The following is a 20,680-nucleotide window of genomic DNA, read 5'->3' as shown; positions in this document are numbered from 1 at the left end:
ATGGCAGCAAAGGCAATGACGGTGGAGATACATACCGACAAACAACACGGTCTACTATCCAAAGGGCAACAAGACTATCTTGACAGCTATCTTTGGAAAGCTATCGGTGAGTCGAATGACGCGCCGACTTTCGAGGGGAAAAGCGTGGGGGACGGCATCGTAAAGCTGCACTGTTCCCCAATGCTTTTTCCCGAGAATGGCTGGAAAAACAGATAGCAAAAATTGAAGCCTGCGAAAACAGCTAGTTCATTCTTGTTGAGAGTAGCAAAGAAAGGCTGGTACGAGCGAGTGTCCGGATTCCGGGTCCTTCCTGTAGTTCAGCAGAACTCCTCACACCCATACGTGTTCAGAACAAAGATCTTGACTCGACTCTCTGGAGAGTATACTCGTGCACCAGGCAGAAATCCGCTACCACTTCGGAGGCGGGTTCCCACCTGGTACTGGGTATCGATCTTGGGTCCCTCAAGGTGCTGCAGTCGAAGTACGGGTGCCGTCCCCACCTACATCTGGGGCGAATCCATTTCCGTGTCCAGGATAAGGTGGAGGACAAAGCGTAAATATACTCAGTCTCATGACTGAAGTAATATTTACACAGATAAATCTGCAGCATAGCAAATCGTCTACGGCTCTCCTGTGCCGTAGGCATGCAAAATTGCAAACAAACCCACACATAATATTAATACAAGAACCATGGGTATGCCATAAGCGTATCTGTGGTCTAGGTGCTATGTCGCGGGTACATATACTTCATTGTGAAGGGATGTGAGACCGCGAGCATGTATTATCATGCCGAGGTTGATCGAACACACGACGTTAAAAGAGCTATGCTCCGGAGATATCGTTGTTGCAAAGATAAAGTACTTGCAGAGTGGGAACAGTGTCGAAGCTATCATAGCTTCGGCCTACCTACTCTACGACTCTTTACAGCCACCTCCTTAGAGGAAGCTAACAGAATCTGTGGCTAATAGTGCGTTGTGATGCAAATTTACAGGATTTTATCCTGTCATCCGATTTGGTCATTCAAAACACTGGTAAGAATCCAACTTCTGTGACCAAAAGGAGACAAGAGGTGATTGATTTAACACTTACCAATAGGTCAGTTGGAAATCAAATCAACCGATGGCGAGTTTTGGAAGAGGACTCTCTCTCTGATCATCGTCTTATCGAATTCAGACTGGGAATTGATACAATATCAATACCTTCCGGTAGGAATCCTGGAAATGTGGACCGGGACAGGTATGGTGAGCTTGTAACAGAGCGATTACCAAACCTGAAAAAACTCAAATCAGTAGAAATGATTGAAGATGCTACTAAGAAATTAGAAGGCACTTAAATCAATTGCTTTAGGAAACTGTGCGCACTCAGGCAAAGTAGACAGGGGAAAGCCGTTCCTTGGTAGAACCCTGAACTGTCGAAGCTTCGTGTGCGGTCCAGAAAACTTCTTAATAAGGCCTGAAAGACCTAAACAGAAAAGGACTGGGCTAATTATCGACTTACACAGAGATAGCCAAACTTGAATCCTATAGAAATTTCTGCAGTAACGTCGAAGAAATGAGGGAAACAATGAGACTGTGTAAGCTCCTTATCTAGACCGCTCAGTAAGGCTCGATTCCATTTAAAAACCGAATGGTTCATACACCATTTCCAAATCGGAAACGTTTAATGCTCTGCTCGAAACCCCTTTCGGGGTAGTAGAACTCTCTCTGAAGTAGAGTATATTGCTAGTCGGAAAGTGACAAAAGAATCAATAAGGTTTCCCTTGTCTTCCTTTGTGAACTTTAAGTCCCCTGGACCTGACGGAATATATCCAGCAATACTTAAAAAAGGAGGAGACAGGCCCTGAAAAGGATCTTCACAGCCTGTCTTGCATTTAAATTAAATTCTCGCGCTTTTTTTTGAACTTCCGTAAGCGAGAGGTGTGACAACCTAGTGTCCTGTTTGTATAGTCTCATTGTCTTACAGACTCGATGAAATCAAACATAACCTTCGTGTATTGATTGACATCGTAAACTGTGTTTTGATACCCTTTTTCGAATGTATATACGTCGCCAATAAATAATCGTCAAAGTCGTTGTAACGACTTTATACTGACAACTTTCCGCAAAAGCTCGCTATTTATTGAATATTCGTTAGAAATTTATTCACGATACATCGATCCATCAGCTGGTTTCTTTGACTCTCAATAAGAGCGTACTGCTGCTGCTGCGTGTATACAAATAGCCAATCCGCTAGTTCACGCTATTTACTTCAAAGTCTGGAGAGGCTTTACTGAAAAGGAAATCGCTTCAGTAGCTTACCCTCTGGCCAAATTATGTTTAAGAATTTCGCCATTGTTAAGTCGGCCAATGGAAAAAAAACCTTTCAGGACAGACTCCGAAATAGTTTTGCACTAAATTGAAACGTATCCATCGCATTGCAAATTTTAGTCGTAAATAAGAGAAACCCAAGAGTGGACCCAGAACGTATCGTGGCATTATGTGCTCACAAAACAAAATCCAGCGGAATAAGTGTCTCAAGATAGTAACTTGGGCGAATTGTGTAATTCAATGTGGTTAAGTGGTCCACAGTTATAACAGATGGAGGGGAGCCGTTCACATCAAATGCTTTTAGAGAGTATTGCGGGAGGAGAGATATAGTATGCACCATTTAAAGATTGCAACTGGGCTACCTCCAGGAACGGGACAAATGGATACAGTTCACAGGCCAGTTGTTTCAACCTTGTCTATATAACTCGACCCAGTGATACAATACATCTCGCTAATTTGCGCCCACGCCCCGACGGAAGAGAAGGACGATGCGACCAAAGATTCCTTCTATGAGCGCTTGGAACGTTCCTATGAGCGCTGCCCCCGCCACGACATAAAAATCGTGCTTTGCGACTTCAACGCCAGGGTGGGCAAGGAGGGAATTTTTGGTCCCACAGTCGGAAAATTCAGCCTGCATAACGAAACATCCGGTAACGGACAGAGGCTGATCGACTTCGCCGGGGCCCGAAACATGGTAGTTTGCAGCACCAGATTCCAGCATAAAAAGATACACCAAGCCACCTGGCTGTCTCCTGATCGAAAAACGCGAAACCAGATCGATCATGTTGTGATAGATGGAAGACACGCTTCTAGTGTATTAGATGTACGCACGATCCGAGGACCCAACATCGACTCGGATCATTACCTTGTTGCAGCCAAGCTGCGCACCCGCCTCTGTGCAGCAAAAAACGTACATCTACCTACGCAAAGAATGTTCGACATCGAAAAGCTGCAATCACAACAGACAGCCAGAAGATTCGCCACTCGACTCTCACTCCTGCTCTCGGAGAGCACTGCCCAACACACCGGCATGCGCGAGCAATGGAGCAACATTTCTCGTTCCCTACGTACCGCCGCCGAAGAAGAAACCGGATTCCGGCGAGCCCGAAAAAACAATTGGTACGACGAGGAATGTCATGCTGCCGCAGAAAGAAAGGATGCCGCCTATAGAGCCACGCTGCGATCGGGCGCAACGCGAGCCATGTGGGATCGCTACAGAGAGCTGAAAAAGGAAGAGAGACGTATTATCCGACAGAAGAAACGAGAGGCCGAAATACGTGAGTGCGAGGAGCTTGAGATGCTGGCCAATAGGAACAACGCCCGAAAATTTTACCAGAAAGTTCGGCGGCTTACAGAAGGTTTTAAGACCGGGGCGTTGTCCTGTAAGAACAAAGTCGGCGATCTGGTGACTGACGTACAGAGCAATCTTAAATTATGGAGGGAACACTTCTCGAACCTGTTAAACGGTGACAGCTGCGCATGTCATAGAGAATGTGAAGATCCCGATACCACAATCGTTGACGACGGAATTGTCGTTCCGTTACCCGACCATGACGAGGTGAGAATAGCAATATCACGGCTAAAGAACAACAAAGCCGCGGGCGCCGACGGACTGCCGGCTGAGCTATTCAAACATGGCGGTGAGGAGCTGGTAAGGTGCATGCATCAGCTCCTATGCAGAATATGGTCGGATGAAAGCATGCCTGCCGATTGGAGTTTAAGTGTGCTCTGCCCAATCCATAAGAAGGGCGATCCTGCAATTTGTGCCAATTACCGCGGGATTAGTCTTCTAAATATCGCCTATAAGGTTCTAGCGAGCGTATTGTGTGAAAGGCTGAAGTCCACCGTCAACCAACTGATTGGACCTTATCAGTGTGGCTTCAGACCTGGAAAGTCTACCATCGACCAAATATTCACAATACGCCAAATCTTGGAAAAGACCCATGAAAGGAGAATCGACACACACCATCTTTTCGTCGACTTCAAAGCTGCATTCGACAGTACGGAAAGGAGTTACCTGTATGCCGCTATGTCTGAATTTGGTATCCCCGCAAAACTAATACGGCTATGTAAGATGACGTTGCTCAACACCAGCAGCGCCGTCAGAATTGGGAAGAACCTCTCCGAGCCGTTTGATATCAAACGAGGTTTCAGACAGGGTGACTCCCTGTCGTGTGACTTCTTTAACCTGATGTTGGAGAGGATCGTACGAGCCGCAGAACTTAATCGCTCAGGCACAATTTTTTATAAGAGCGTACAATTGCTGGCGTATGCCGATGATATTGACATCATCGGCCTTAACAACCGCGCTGTTAGTTCTGCCTTCTCCAAACTGGATAAAGAGGCAAAGCGAAGGGTTTGGTGGTGAACGAGGACAAAACGAAGTACCTCCTGTCTTCAAACAAACAGTCGGCGCACTCGCGTATCGGCACTCACGTCACTGTTGACAGTTATAATTTTGAGGTTGTAAAAGACTTCGGGTATTTAGGAACCAGCATTAACACCGATAACAATGTCAGCCTTGAAATCCAACGTAGAATCTCTCTTGCCAACAAGTGCTACTTTGGACTAAGTAGGCAATTGAGCAGTAAAGTCCTCTCTCGTCGAACAAAACTAACACTCTACAAGACTCTCATCATGCCCATCCTAACGTATGGCGCAGAAGCTTGGACGATGACAACATCCGATGAAGCGACGCTTGGAGTGTTCGAGAGAAAGATTCTGCGTAAGATTTTTGGACCTTTGCACGTTGGCAACAGCGAATATCGTAGACGATGGAACGATGAGCTGTATGAGCCTTACGACGACATAGACATAGCGCAGCGAATAAAGATCCAGCGGCTTCGTTGGCTGGGTCATGTCGTCCGAATGGATACAAACGCTCCGGCTTTGAAAGTATTCGATGCGGTACCAGCTGGTGGTAGCAGAGGAAGAGGAAGGCCTCCTCTGCGTTGGAAAGATCAGGTGGAGAAGGACTTGGCTTCACTTGGTGTGTCCAATTGGCGCCGGTTAGCACGAGAAAGAAACGACTGGCGCGCTTTGTTAAACTCGGCCAAAATTGCGTAAGCGGTTATAGCGCCAATTAAGAGAAGAAGAAGTGATACAATAATGTAGCAACCAGTTTTGAACAATACCGCATATTGCAGCTCGAATATAATATTCTTCAAAATTCTAACGACTAAATATGCGCATATCGGACATACTGAGGTGGACTCAGCAAGGCAGGATCCTCGGCTAAACATATGTAGAACATACACAGGAAGAAAAACGTATAACGTTAAATAAAGGCAGGAAAAAGACGATAATACGAGATAAATAATTGGTTGCTATTAAAAGAAAACAGTTTGAATTTGGCGTGGAGTTGAGGCCAAAGTATTTTTTACCGTAAAAGGTGGTCGCTAAACTTAATAATGGAAGGCACGAGGTAGAAGAGATTGGAAGTCAGGAAGGACCGAGAAGGACTGTAACTGCAGCCGATAATATAAAAAAATGGGGCTAGCTATTCGCGGACAAGTAAAATATTAGGACAACCGGTATTTATATAGATGAGCAGCCTTCTTAAATGGATGCCTGTGTTTTTTCTTCGATGGCGAAATAATACTTTAATAATAATTAATTTTAATGAAGTGAAAAACGCTGAATACATGTATTTAACAAGTTTTAAATCGATATAATCGATTTATGTATAAATCATATTTTAAATGATTTGTTAAGTTGTATTGAGTGTACTTATATGTATATTTTTACAAATTTAATATTAAACCGGAAACCGTTTATTTTAATGAATTATAGAACTCTGAATTACATATGTGGAACATATTTTATTGATTTAAAGCTCTTAATTAAAGTAGAACGGCAGGAAAAACTATCAAACAATGCGAAAACTGGTCTTTTATCAAATCACTCTGTACCGCTTGAAACCCTACAAGGCTCATGGCGCAGCAATTGATTCAAATATAACTGTATTGATTAAACTGTCGTGTGTTTTTTAATGACTTGAGAATTGATAATAAAAAACATAAGTATTGTTGGAATGATTTTTTTGATAATTTCGGCCACCATAGCCGAATGGGGGTTGGTGCGTGACTACCATTCGGAATTCGGAGAGAACGTAGATTCGAATTTCCGTAAAACACCAAAATGAAGCAAAAGTGTTTTCTAATAGCGGTCGCCCCACGGTAGCCATGGCAAACCTCCGAGTGTATTTCTGCCATGATAAAGCTCGTCGGAAAAAACTATTTGCCGTTCGGAGTCGGCTTAAAACTGTAGGTCTGTTCATTTGTAGAACAACATCAAGACGCACGCCACAAATAAGAGGAGGGCTCTGTCGAACACCCAAACGGAGTGTACGCGCTAATACATATATATATATATATCATACATATATAATTTCATATTTTTTGAATATGATGTCCGGCATGCATGGGGAGAAGGCAAATGTTTTATAAAAAGTTGTTGATTGTTACTTGTTTGCCTCAGAAGGGTTTTCCAATAACAGGTGTTATCTACCGCTATCGAGAGATGATTAACTATTTTGTATGGCCGGTATTGGATGGTATTGATCTGGACAACGTTTTCAACAAAACGGCGCCACGTGCCACAAGAAACCATTGACCTTTTACGGGAAAAGTTTCCGGACCGTGTTATCTCTCGAAGGGGTATCACAATTGGCCATCGAAATCTTGTGATTTAACACCTTGTGACTTTTTTCTTTGGGGCCACGTAAAAGAGAAGGTCTACGCCAACAGCACAGGGTCGATTCAAGACCTCAAAGATGGAATTCGTGAGGCTATCTAAGACATAGGGCAGCTACTTTGCAATTCGGCTATGGAAAATTGCATGAAAGGATATTGTCCTTTAAGCGTGGTCGTGATGGTCATTTGCCTGATGTTATTTTCCACTATTAACTGCAAACCTTTCTCTTTATAATGAAATAAACATCCGATCGTTAATATTAAAAAATAGCTTTTTCTTTGAATATCAAAATAACAAATCTGTTTGGAAAACCCTTTACTTAACACCCATATATGGTTTCGGACAAAAGTCAGTATAATGACAAGTTTCTTGGGATTCCTCTTCCTCCAGAGGAGTTAAAACAAGATGGGAAACACGAGTTGAAGCAATTAAATATTATGCTCAGAACTTCGAGGAATTCGGTTAAGTAAAGATGAAGTAATGGTGCGTGACTCCCATTCGGAATTCACAGAGAAAACGTCGGTTCGAATCTCGGTGAAACATAAAAATTAAGAAAAGCATATTTCTAATAGCGGTTGCCCCTCGGCAGGCAATGGCAAACCTCCGAGTGTATTTCTGCCATGAAAAAGCTCCTCATAAAAATATCTGCCGTTCGGAGTCGGCTTGAAACTGTAGGTCCCTCCATTTGTGGAACACATCAAGACGCACACCACAAATAGGAGGAGGAGCTCGGCCAAACACCTAACAGAAGTGTACGCGCCAATTATATATAATTACATATATATAATGAAAGAGCTTGACAATTCCGATTCAATATTGATTAAAAACATAGAAGAACTTTTAAAATTACTTAGGATACATATTTTTTTAATTTAATGTTTACCCCGTGCCTCCAACGCTTTGAAACTTGAAAACATGCAATAATTGTTTTTGTACCGACAATAAAATATTGGGACATATTTTTGAATTATTATTGTATATATTTATTCGCATATTTTCAATTTTTTAGTGCATGAAATTCATACTCATACTAATAACATATCACATTTTTTTATTTTCTTAGGCAGGTTATAAGTAGACTCGGGATTCAATCCAATTTCGTAGATCCAACTGATCTGTTGGCCTTTGAATCAGCTTTCCAATCAAACACTAAGGTAATTATTACTTACGTAGTTGTACAACAGTTTTAACTTAAGGGTTTTGTTGATTGTTTTAAGATAATCCGTTTTATTAATTCATATAATACTATATATATGCATGAAACACCAAAATAACGAAAAAGTTGTTTCTAATAGTGATCGCCCTTCGGCAGGCTATGGCAAACCTTCGGGTGTATTTCTGCTATGAAAAAGCTCGTGATAAAAAATATCTCACGTTCGGAGTCGGCATAAACTGTAAGCCTCTCCGTTTGTGGAACATCTAGACGCACACCACAAATAGGAGGAGGAGTCGGCCAAACACCCAAAGAGGGGGTAAGCGCTAATTACACTAGTTTACACCAAAAATGGTCCTCGACCAAAAAGCGTTTTTAGACTAATTTGAGGTCGCTGAAACCAAAAATGACTTTTTTTTTTAAAGAACGGTTTCCGAGATATTCCCAAAAAACCTGTGTTTTGTGCAATAGTGCAGTTATTACCTGCAATCTCGAAAATAATGCGCGCCATTTCTTTGAAGTGCATAAATTTCGAAAGGCACATATTGAACCTACATGGCAATATATAATTCGTGTCAATGGAAATCTTAGTTTTCGCAAAACAGCTGCTGAAAGTAAAAAAAGGCATTTTTGACGTTTTTTACTAAATTATCAAAGTTTATTAACTTTTTTCTGGAACGAAAATTTTTTTTATACAAACATAAGATGGGTTTTCGGAAATACAATTTTTTCACCTACATTTTAAGCATAAGTTCGTCTGAATCGACGAAAAATTGTAGAAGTTATGACCCATAAAGTCAACACGTGTGATTTTGTAGCTTTTGACATGGCTATATTTCAGGTCGAAAATACGCTTTTACTCTCAAACATCTTCTTTTATGTTGCACGGAATCTTCACGAAGTTGCATACAGCAGTAGTCGCTCATCATTCCTTGATCACAAAAGCCCTCATAACGCTTTTCAATCGTAGCAATATCTTGGTGAAATCGCTCGCCTTGTTCATCACTTTCAACCCCCAAATTCGGAGGAAAAAAATCCAAATGACTGTGAAGTAGGTGCATTTTTAACGACATGCGAGCACCTGCTAACAAAAACAAAGTTAATTGTAAATTTTCCAATAATTTTCCAATCAATTTACATATATGATAAATATATTTTGGAGAATGTACGTTTTACAATACTAACCAATAGTTTTAAAGTATTTCATCATTGTATGAATCAATTGACGGTCGTTGTTGCTCCTGTTGTTTCCCAAGAATCCATGAACAACTTTTTGGAAAGCTTTCCAAGCTTTAGCTTCGGAACTGTCAATGCATTGTTGAAATTCTGTGTCCGTAAACAATTTCTTTATCTGTGGACCGACGAATATACCCGCTTTGATTTTCTCTGTTGACAATCTTGGGAACTTGGTTTTCAAGTATTTAAGGGCTGTGTTTTCCGTTTTTTTTGCCAAAGCTTTCACAAAATTCTTCATTAGTCCAAGTTTTATATGCAAAGGGGGGGAAATAACTTTTTTTTCTCAACAAGTGCTTTTTTGGTAACGTTGTTTTTTCCCACAACATGCTCCACACGCTTCGGCCAAACTTGTTGAGTGAAATGTTTGTCATCCGCTCTGCTACCCCAAAGACACAAAAAACAACTGTATTTGGTATAGCCACCCTGCAGACCAGTCAGTAGAGCGACAACTTTCAAGTCACAGCATATTTTCCAGTTATACGAACTGTAGTCAATTAATTGAAGTAGCTCTTTCATTGTCTCATAAGTTTCTTTGACATTCGTAGAATGAGCAACGGGGATCGATGGTTTCTTGTTGCCTTTGTGCAATAAGACAGCCTTAACACTATACTTGCTATCATCAATGAATAGACGCCACTCATTTGGATCATGAGTTTCTCCAAGTGCCGCAAACAACTTATTAACATTATTGCTGTAGCAAAAATTTTCTGTTTTTGAGAAATACTGTTCGAAATTTTTATTGCGGTTTCGGTAATACGTTACGTTAGTACCTGATTTCAAATAACCGCGTTCCTGTAGATGTGAAGCTAGGAGTTCTGATTTTTCTGATTAATTGGCTCTGCCTTCTGACTCGATGTGCTTGGGGAACTGCCGACACTCGAAATCGAAGCTGTTATTCCTTGAGAACTGAGGGACTCTGCTTTTGGTGTTGGTTGTTCACGTTTTGGATATTGGGTAGAATGTGGTGCGGTTTTTGTCACTAATGACACTTCGGGATACGTAGCTTTGCTATATTTTCCTCCTCGAAGTTTAGTCAGGCAAAAATAGCAATCACTCACATGATCAATAGGATTCCTCCACTCAAATGGCTTACCAAAAGATAAGTATCTATGACCGTGAGCCTTTGGTAAATTCGTTCAAACGTGCAGAATATGTAGCGCAGACAGAGTTTGGAATCCACGTTTTCTCCAGACTTTTTTGCTCGTAAACCAAAATATTGCTCGTAAGCTGCTAATATATGCGCGGTCAGCTTTTTTCGAGCACTTTCTTTGAAGATGTATAAACCACAAATAGCACAGATATAAACACAGAAAAACAAAGTAAGTTCTGCTCTAGTGCAAGGGGCAATCTCAACTGCCCGACCTCCTGACGGACTTACGAAAGGGAGTCTGTATAATTTCATCATCTCATTATTCTATTGCTCTCTTTCTTTCACTTATGTATTCCGCGCCTTACGACCAGACCTTACTCGACAACAGAGTGTATCTCTTTTCCTCTGTCGTCGTGCACAAATTTGTACTTGCAGAAATATGGCGCCACCGAAAAATATATACAGACGTACAATGGTCATACCTACAAGGTCATACCTCTTATTTAGCTGGAATTGGTACAATGGGCAAATAAGCCTATACATAATATGTTATAACTTCTACAATTTTTCGTCGATTCAAACAAATAGGCTTAAAATGTGGGTGAGAAAATTGTCTTTCAGAAAACTTATTTTATGTCGATATAAACAAATTTTTTGTTCCAGAAAAAAGTGAATAAACTTTGATAATTTAGTAAAAAACGTCAAAAATGCCTTTTTTTAACTTTCCACAGCTGTTTTGCGAAAACTACAACTTGCACTGACACGAATTATATATTGCCATGTAGGTTATATTTGTGCCTTTCGAAATTTATGCACTTCAAAGAAATGGCGCGCACTGTTTTCGAGATTGCAGGTAAAAACTGCACTATTGCCCAAAAAACAGGTTTTTTGGGAATATCTCGGAAACCGTTCTTTGAAAAAAAGTCATTTTTGGTTTCAGCGACCTCAAATTAGTTTAAAAAACGCTTTTTGGTTGAGCACCATTTTTAAAAGTGAAAAATTGTAAACTAGTGTTAGCTTTCTTATATGCCTTCATTCCATGTGAAATATAATATATTATATATGTATATCATTTCAACAGTTCCAACAAAGTGTTAAAGTTCTCCATTGTAGAGAGTGAAAGGTCATAATTGGGCCACTTCCTCGAAAACTGGAAGTTTATTTACTCTTAATTTAAAATTACAGATAATACGTGTTTCTATATACAAAAATATTTTTCATTTCTCATTTTAGCTCGTATGGATAGAGACACCGACAAATCCGTTGATAAAAGTTGCTGATATTGAAGCAATTAGCAAACTATGCCGAAAGAGGAATGTCGTCCTCGCAGTAGACAATACTTTCCTAACCTCGTATTTTCAACGGCCTTTAGAACTCGGTGCAGATTTGGTGTGCTATTCTTTAACCAAATATATGAACGGTCACTCTGATGTAGTAATGGGTGGCATAACTACTAATAGCGATGACTTATTCGGCCAGTTGAAATTTTTGCAAAACGGTAAGTAATTTTCAAAATCCTTGCAAACTATTTATTCTGTTTTCTTACAGCAACGGGAATCGTTCCCTCTCCCTTTGATTGCTATCAGGTAAATCGTGGTTTAAAAACGCTCCCTCTGCGCATGGAACAACATCAAAAAAGCTCAATTGCTGTAGCGAAGTTTTTAGAAGCGCATCCTTTTGTTGAAAAAGTTTTACATCCGGCGTTGGCCTCTCATCCGCAGCATCAACTCACTCTTAAGCAAACATACGGATACAGTGGAGTGTTCTCATTTTATATCAAAGGTGGCTTAAGGCATTCGAAAGCTTTTCTTCAAAATTTAAAAATCTTTGCATTAGCCGAAAGCTTAGGTGGTTATGAAAGCTTGGCGGAACTTCCGTAAGTAAAAATTAATATTTATGCACAAACCTCGCTTAACGGCTTGGATACGTTCCGAAAAATCCAATTATATTCATACTTTTAAATAAAACGCGTTATTTCGTGTAAAAATAACAATTAAGTTTTTACTAACCACTTGTGACACTCGGTTTCTTTTTTTTACAAAAATGTAACGCAATTAGATCCGCAGTGCCTGCTTGCAAGTAAAGGGTTTTCCAAACAGAGGTGTTATTTTGATATTCAAAGAAAAATGTTATTTTTAATATAAATGATCGGATGTTTATTTCATTATAAAGAGAAAGGTATACCGTTAATAGTGGAAAATAACATCACGCAAATGACCACTACGACCACGCTTACAGGACAAATATCCATTCCATGAAATTTTCCATAACCGAATTGCAAAGTGACTGCCCTATGTCTTAGATAGCCTCACGAATTCCATCTTTGAGGTCTTGAATCGACCCTGTGCTGTTGGCGTAGACCTTCTCTTTTACGTGGCCCCAAAGAAAAAAGTCACAAGGTGTTAAATCACAAGATTTCGGTGGCCAATTGTGATACCCCTTCGAGAGATAACACGGTCCGGAAACTTTTCCCGAAAAACATCAATGGTTTCGTTGCTTGTGTGGCACGTAGCGCCGTCTTGTTGAAAATAAACGTTGTCCAGATCAATAACATCCAATTCCGGCCATATAAAATCGTTAATCATCTCTCGATAGCGCAATCCATTCACCAATAACACCTGTTATTGGAAAACCCTTTGCAAGTTTTAAAAGGCTGTAGGAGATTGTTGCGACAGAAGGTCGAAATAATCCGATTATTGTTGCCATTTCCACTCACCCACATTTCATGTTTACAATTAAAAAAAAAACTTGGGTTAGTATGTTATTCAAATGTGGATGTGTATTCAAACCTTATTGCCTCCTAAAATTAAGACGCAACATATTGTGAGTGCAAAAACTTTCTCCTTATACTTATCGCGCTTGTCTTGTTCTTTAGCCACCGCCAGAAACATAAGGCTGCCGAACGGCTGTATCGGGAAACATTATCAGATCATCATCATTTTCAAAATTGCTCAAATTGATTAACTCACCTCAGGACTGACTGCAGAAAAAAAATGTTACATATTAAACCATCAATTACTTTGTTGGCATAAGTCTTCTGACAAATGAGAATAAAACCATCCTCTTCGCGGCGAATTTCAAGTCCGAAAAACAACTTTGCTTAGTATATAGTTTTACTTTAAACTCTTCCTGTAGCTCCCTCACAAACCCCATAATTAATTCGATATTAATTTCTACAACTAGACCATCTAAAAACACATGGATCATGTTCTGTAGACGTAGTAGTGTCTGTAGTGAAGTGTCATAAAATACAACATTGTCAAGAAACTCAACAGCATTGTTTTCGCGAGTTAAAAGTCACTTTTCCACAAGATATTGCAAACCACAGGAAATTTCAACTTTTTGATGTTCTGGATTCTAGACTTATAACTTTGTGATTGTTAGCGTACCCGATTGAAACTCCTTCCAACGATTTTGTACCTAAGTCTGCTGGGAGGTGTACGATACCATTTCAACTCGGTTAGTCAGGTTTGTGTCAAACCACATGACTTATGATTCATCTCAAGTTTCTTAGATATGGTCAATGCAGCAGTATGTCCTTTGGCGCTGAACAAAAGAGGATATTGTATTGCATGGTTATTAAGAGCGTTTAGAAATTCCATGCTACCATTGTTTATCATCATTCCCTAATTTATGAGAAATGTCAAATGCTTGTCTGCCATATCTTAGTAGACAACAAATGATGGATTTGCTTGCCTAAGAATGCCTAATTGTGTTTCCAGAATGTAAATTAGCCTTTTGCCAGCGAAAATCTGCTCTCGCTTTAAATTTAAGAACTGCATTAAAAGTAGCGTTGAGTTTGCTGCACCCGTAACTTTATTTTTCTTAAATCTTAACGATTATATTAAGTCAAGAATTGCCAGAGTTCATATATCGAGGGGTTTGGTTGAAATTAGTTGATACTGCTCAACACATTGTGGGTCGAGACGATTTAATGCTAAGCTAAGTATGAAAGTTAACTAATCTATTCCGTTATTTCTTGTTTAGTACGTTCGGTTTTCTTATTATTTGTAACTTGTTCCCTAGTAATTTTCTTATATAGATACTTAATGCAAAAGAAAAAATGCAATATGTAAAGTAATAGCTACTCAAAACCAATCAGGACAGCAATATTAATATGTTAAATTAAAAAAGGCCGCTAATTTTACACAAATGTAGCATTTTACTAAAAATCTTAGGCATGTCTTTTTCTAAACTATACATAATAACAGAAAATGTTGAATTCTTTGTTCCTTTTATTTTACCTAATATAAATCCTCAGATTGATTTTGGAAGAAATCACATTACGTTCCAGTGAATGCTAAAAAGCTTCTATTTCGTTAACTTTGCGTTAAATATAAAATTTTACAATCCTTGTTTTTAAAGACAGAAAAGAAAAAAATTCCTACGTTTGTTAGGAAAAATTTAAACTTTAACGAAATACTTTTAGTACGTGCAGTTGAAGTATCTTGAATAAGTACTGATATGCTAACAACACATAAAAACAAGTTATGCAATCTATGTTTCTTTATTTTTTATTTTAAATTTCAATTTTCAATTATTCAAATTCAAAATTATCAATTTTTATGATCACTTTAATTCCGTTGGAGATCTCGACGTGACAATTTTGGGAAAATGCTATTATCAACTCCGACGATTCCGAGTGTATTGTGTATCGGGAAACGCAATATAAGAACGAAAAATATAATCAAAAAATGTATAAATGAAAGAAACTGAGTTGATTTTTTAAACAGAAATAAATAAAAATGCAAGAAGTGTTTGCTAAGAGTAGTAGTGTATAAATTAAAATATATATCAATACCATGATTCAATGATAAAAGGTTTGCTCAGTAAGCAGCTTTCTCATTCGGTCTTGACAAATCGGCTCCCTTAGCAAGACACTGGGTTCCTAGCTCTAGAAATTTTGAGTAAAAGTGGAGGAAAAGTAAAATTTGTAGAAAAAACATTTAATTTTCAAAATGGTCTGCTTACGAGCAACAAGTCGCTAAAGAGTTTTCATCGGTATGTTCAGGACTAGGATAGTATGATATGAAATACATACCGTGTAAGTCAGAACATAATGTAGTAATTGACGCAATCCGAGATCGGATGTGGTGATTTAGACGGAATTCATATTTTGCAAAGACTAGCATTTCCCAAAGAGTTACAACAGGGAGAATAATTGGATAGTCCCGACGCGATCGGTAACATTGCATACTTCATTATAAAAAAGTTGCCATTGACGGAACTTGTTTTTAATGAGCCCACCTTCCCCTGGACGGATGAAGTGTCCAGAGGAGGCTTAGCAAAACACAGTACCAGCATGAAAAACCTTCTTTTAAAAAACCATCTGCCGGAATCGGCTCAAAACTGTAGGTTCTTCCATTTGTGGAACAACAACAAGACGCGCGCTACAAATAGGAGGAGGATCTCGGCCAAACACCTAGCAGAATTGTAGGTGCCAATTATTTATTTCTTTTTAACAAAATAGTTGCATATTGGCGAAGCTGCGCAACTTCGCGATCGGTTTTAAATTTAACAAATAATTCACAAAATAAAATCTTGGATGAGGTGAAATAATTTCTTGTTTTAATATTAGACTTGGCAATTTCCGCTAATCACTTCTATTTGAACCATTTTTTACATTCAAATATTAATTAAAATTTATTTTTTAAACCGTTCGCAGTTTGCTTCCATTTAAGTAAGAAAATACTTTTTTGCTACCATTTTTACCAAAAAGGATTTAATTTGTTCCACTTTATTCATCTTCTTAAACACAACCTTTCGTAAGGGAGTGTCAAAAATCGAATGTCACTAGTGAGCAAACCTTTAATAATTGAATCATGTATCAATACGAGAGACTGATGGCGGTTCGGGCAGACATTGCTGTGGTTTTCCGCAAACCTCAAACGGAAATGTTCAGAATTTTCAGGAGGAAAGTGCTGTGCATCAAAAAATCAATCAATAAACTTCAGGAGTGGTACGATTATAAAGGTTGGGATACTTTGTCAAACGCTTTAGAGAAGCCAGTGTAAATTATATCAATCTGATCTGTTTTGGAAAATAGAAATACAGTAATTACAGTGACAGTGACAGTGGAGCGACTTGCAACAAAGCCATGCGGATTAGTGGAAATTAGGCCTTGACAGCAAAATATAACTTTTCGTTCACAGTTATCTCAGTTGAGACAGACGAGAGCTTCGAAAACGTATTTGATTCTACTCTTAAATATGGGGCAACGGATGTCAATTTCTAGTCAAAAATAAAGATATCTGAGGCCAACGATTCGTTAAAAATAAAAGAGACTCTGCAAGACAAACAGTTCTGCAGCAAGGTAGCCGAAAGGTCATTCGACTCAGTTTTATGTATTACGAATAACCCTTACAAGGCAAACTAGAATCTAAGTTCATGTCGAGTTCAAAATTAGCAAATAAAATGGCTAAGTTTGCAGATTTACCATTGCAAAAAATGATGAATTGCCAAAAAGACCTTCGAACTCGACATAATATTGTTTTCAAAATTCATAATATTATATAATTTCTGTATAAGAACTTATTCAAACAGTTAAATTTCTTTAAATAGCACTGAAATGTAGAATAATGCGCTGAGTCACCTTTCTTCCAGTGACTTTATACAGTTTGCAAAATTTGTTTTTCAGGTTGTTAATTTTCATGGAAGGCATGAATTATTAATTAGTTAAAATTTGATGTTATGTTCATCGCACACCTCAGCAAACTCATAAAACTCTAACTCCAGGAAGAGGAACAAGATCATAAACATATCTTTCTAAAGAGATGGGCTCAATACCTTCCGACAAAGTGTACTTGACATTATTGGAAAACCATATATTATAAAAACTATTAAATTGGAGTAAATAAATATGGAACCTCCAGATTTGACAGGGGGGCATGCTCTTTACAGAAAACATCATGAAGATCGAGGTCGAAAATTTCAGAATCCAAAAGGTTTTCATTCAGCCAAGATTCCACAAATACAAAATATCAATGTCAATAGGAATCCTCACATTCGAACATTTAGCCCGAAGGCCCGATATATTACGGTTGTTACGGAACTTGCAGAATGGATAAACTCTTACGTTCGTTAAATTTGATATTTCTGAAATCCTTTATAAGGGCTTCCTTTTTTATAAGCATATGGTACGAAAGAAATTTTGGATCAATTTCTGCATATTTAGCAACATAATTCAAAAAATCTAGTACTGCCACAATGCTAATGACAATATGTGTAGCTACTTCATCTTAGAAGCAACACTCAATTCGTTATTGTAGTTTCAACCGATTAACCATTCAGGCGTAAGATGAGTGCTTAGTGAAGATAACTTAGTTTCATTCGATACATCTGTCATAGCTGAACAAGCTTATTATATATTATTTTATTTTCTGCACTGCCTCAAGGTTTTTCCACCATATTTTGTCATATTTATTTATGTTCCTTTATACCTTGTAAACAGAAATAAATGAAAAGCAAGAGTTTTAGGTTATGATATTTTTATTTTATAATACATAATTACGCAAACAAAAATTAACTCAAATAAATAGTTTACAAAGGTGTAAGAATACATTGCCCTATTTGCATTTCCCAGACTTATTTTACTTAGTATGTACATATGCACTAACCGCGGTTACCTAGGTAGCGCTATTGGCTATAAAATAACTGTCGGAACTCTTTCACAAATGTATAATCTTGAACTGAACTGAGATAACGCACGCTTAGTGTACAGAGAACGCACGTCGTTTAACGCTTGGCACTGGACATGGCAAACTATAGCATTCGTTTGTCTCTCAATTTCTCAGAATATAGTATTTTAGTTGTCGAAAAAGTTATAGGGATGTTCTATATTCTTCAACGCACTTCGAATTATTAGTTGTCAGCCTTGATCGCAGCCTAATTGTCTAGGAGACAGGTCCTATTGCACAATAGCTTTATTGCTACGTCTATTGCAAAAATGGCGGTTCTAATGTCCATGTTTCATACGTTAGTTGAGATTTGAATGTCGTCATCGCTTAGAGCGATATCAAATTTCCAGTCATTTCTGTCATGGTAGTGGTCGTCGAATTGGTACTCAAAGTCGATCTCTGTAGATCTTATACTTCTAATAGCGGCAAGTATTAAACTTCAGGTCATTTAAAATAAGTTAGATATGTACACGGGTTGGTGACCGCCATAACCGTGTGACCTCATATTTAAATACACGAAGGTGGACCAACGTTTGTATTCATGAACAACCAGATCGCGGGTGAAGCCAATTGATAATTGTCTAAGCGAAAATAAACTGATACATTGCAACAGAAACATTTGCACATTACAGTTTTGCAAATGGCCAGCCCTTTTCATCTTATTCCACCCAGTGTTTTCAGATGCTTGTATATTTCCTTACAAATGTCTTAGATTTCAAACTTAAACATATTTCATTTCTGCCTTTAAAATTGTCTGACTAACCGAGTATAAGTTTACATTTCTTATGCTATGCTAGATTCGTGTAGCAAAAACTTCTGCCTGAAAAGTCAATCTTACTGAACATCTAAAATTCAATTCACCGTCCAATAGGATTTTGCAACTTTCGGTGGGAGGTTTCATAACCTCCTATTAATTACTGTCCTAAATTTGCTTTCTCAATTACGAGCACTCAGGTGGATGGGCGGAAAACTGTTTTTTTTTCGAAAGCGCAGTTGTAGTAGTTATTATCTCTACTGTAAAGCAAAGCGAAGGGAGGCACTGGATCTTTTCTGGATGTCCGAGTATATAATATGTAGATCTCTCCATTTCAGTTAACCACAACATTGGTCGCATTACAGCTGTGTACCACCAATGCATGCGCCTGGATCTTGTACTTTTTTGTACAATTGCTGTATCGTTTGCTCAAAATGCCGTGCGGAAAATTAAATCGCTGTAATTACATTCAGGATATTGTAGCAAGTTAAACTCCTACCTCTCCAGGATCGACCCCGGCATACTCAATATAAAAATTGTAAGTCCGGCATGTGAAGGTACCCCGCACAATTCTAACCACCTATTCACATGTCGCCTTAATAATACTCACCTAACACCCCTCTTCTTTTCATGTGCCTATCGTTCAATTAGATAGGCGATGATGACTGGTCTAGTACACCGTACTGGCAGAACTTTGTGAACTTTTATAACAACAAGCTGATATGACATTAAAAATGCTTATATCGTAAACCCATGTAGTCTTGATCAGATAGCTCTGCAAGCAGTTACCAAGCCTTGTTATGGAGCATCTCAATAAAAATAAATAAATAAGCCCTACAGCTAATAGAGATGTTGCGATAGGAATAAATAGGTATATACAAAAATGAATCGTAACATTTTAGTTATGGCCAGTCGTGTCAATAACAGCCACAAAAATTACAATTAACTGTTGGGTTGGAGGGAAAGTTCTACCGTGTTTTAAAGATATTATACGAGTATATTAATATTTGAATTCATTTATTAAAATATGTGTTTAATATTAATCAATTATATAAGCTGCGTTATTTGTTACAACATGTTGCCATCTTTCGGGTAATCTGTGAATTCCTGTTTTGTAGAACTTCTCGCCCCTGGACTTAAAATAATCAGCAACTGCCTTAGAAACACTTTCAAAAGACTTAAAAATTTCCAACATGGATCGCAAAACATCGTTATCGATCTTGGATTATCATCTTCTTGTTGAGAAAGTTTTTTCTAATAGCGATCGCCCCTCGCCAGGCAATGGCAAATCTCCGCGTGTATTTCTGCCATGAAAAAGCTCCTCAAAAAAAACACAAAAAACATTTTCCGTTCGGAGTCAGCTTAACACTGTAGGTCCCTCCATTTGTGAAAAAACATCAGGAATCACTGAAACTTGTCGATTGATAAGTTTTTTGAAAAAATTGCTGTATTCTCTGTTATTTTTCAACAACCACAAAATATGTTTTTATTACAAAAAAATAAAAGAACAAAATTTTCCGAACTTCGTTCAAAATTTTTATACCAATTTTTCTATTATTTTCAGATTAATTATGACTCATGCGTCAGTACCAGAGGAAGAACGAGAGAAACTCGGTATAAATGATTCCCTTATACGGCTTTCTGTTGGATTAGAAGATGTTGAGGATTTAATTCAAGATTTAGAATGTTCTTTGCTTAAAGTTATGTCCTTGTAAATTACCAATTAACTTGTAATTAATAAACGTCCACATTTGGGTTATAGACATCAAA

General features: G+C 38.3%; 1 protein-coding gene across 2 annotated transcripts in view; it reads left to right on the top strand.

Moving 5' to 3' along the window:
* Positions 1-20,680, top strand: part of LOC128858564 (cystathionine gamma-lyase) — a 34,776-nt gene extending 14,096 nt beyond the window's left edge. For both annotated transcript variants that reach the window (XM_054094955.1, XM_054094954.1), the window contains 4 exons: positions 8,065-8,155; positions 11,714-11,978; positions 12,029-12,356; positions 20,475-20,680. In XM_054094955.1, coding sequence (XP_053950930.1) covers positions 8,065-8,155; positions 11,714-11,978; positions 12,029-12,356; positions 20,475-20,625 — 835 coding nt within the window. In that variant the 3' untranslated portion in view covers positions 20,626-20,680. The remainder of the gene's footprint in view (positions 1-8,064; positions 8,156-11,713; positions 11,979-12,028; positions 12,357-20,474) is intronic.

The sequence above is a fragment of the Anastrepha ludens genome, chromosome 3 (genome assembly GCF_028408465.1).
Source record: "Anastrepha ludens isolate Willacy chromosome 3, idAnaLude1.1, whole genome shotgun sequence".
Classification (NCBI taxonomy): Eukaryota; Metazoa; Arthropoda; class Insecta; order Diptera; family Tephritidae; genus Anastrepha; species Anastrepha ludens.
This window is presented reverse-complemented; position numbering and strand designations above follow the sequence as displayed.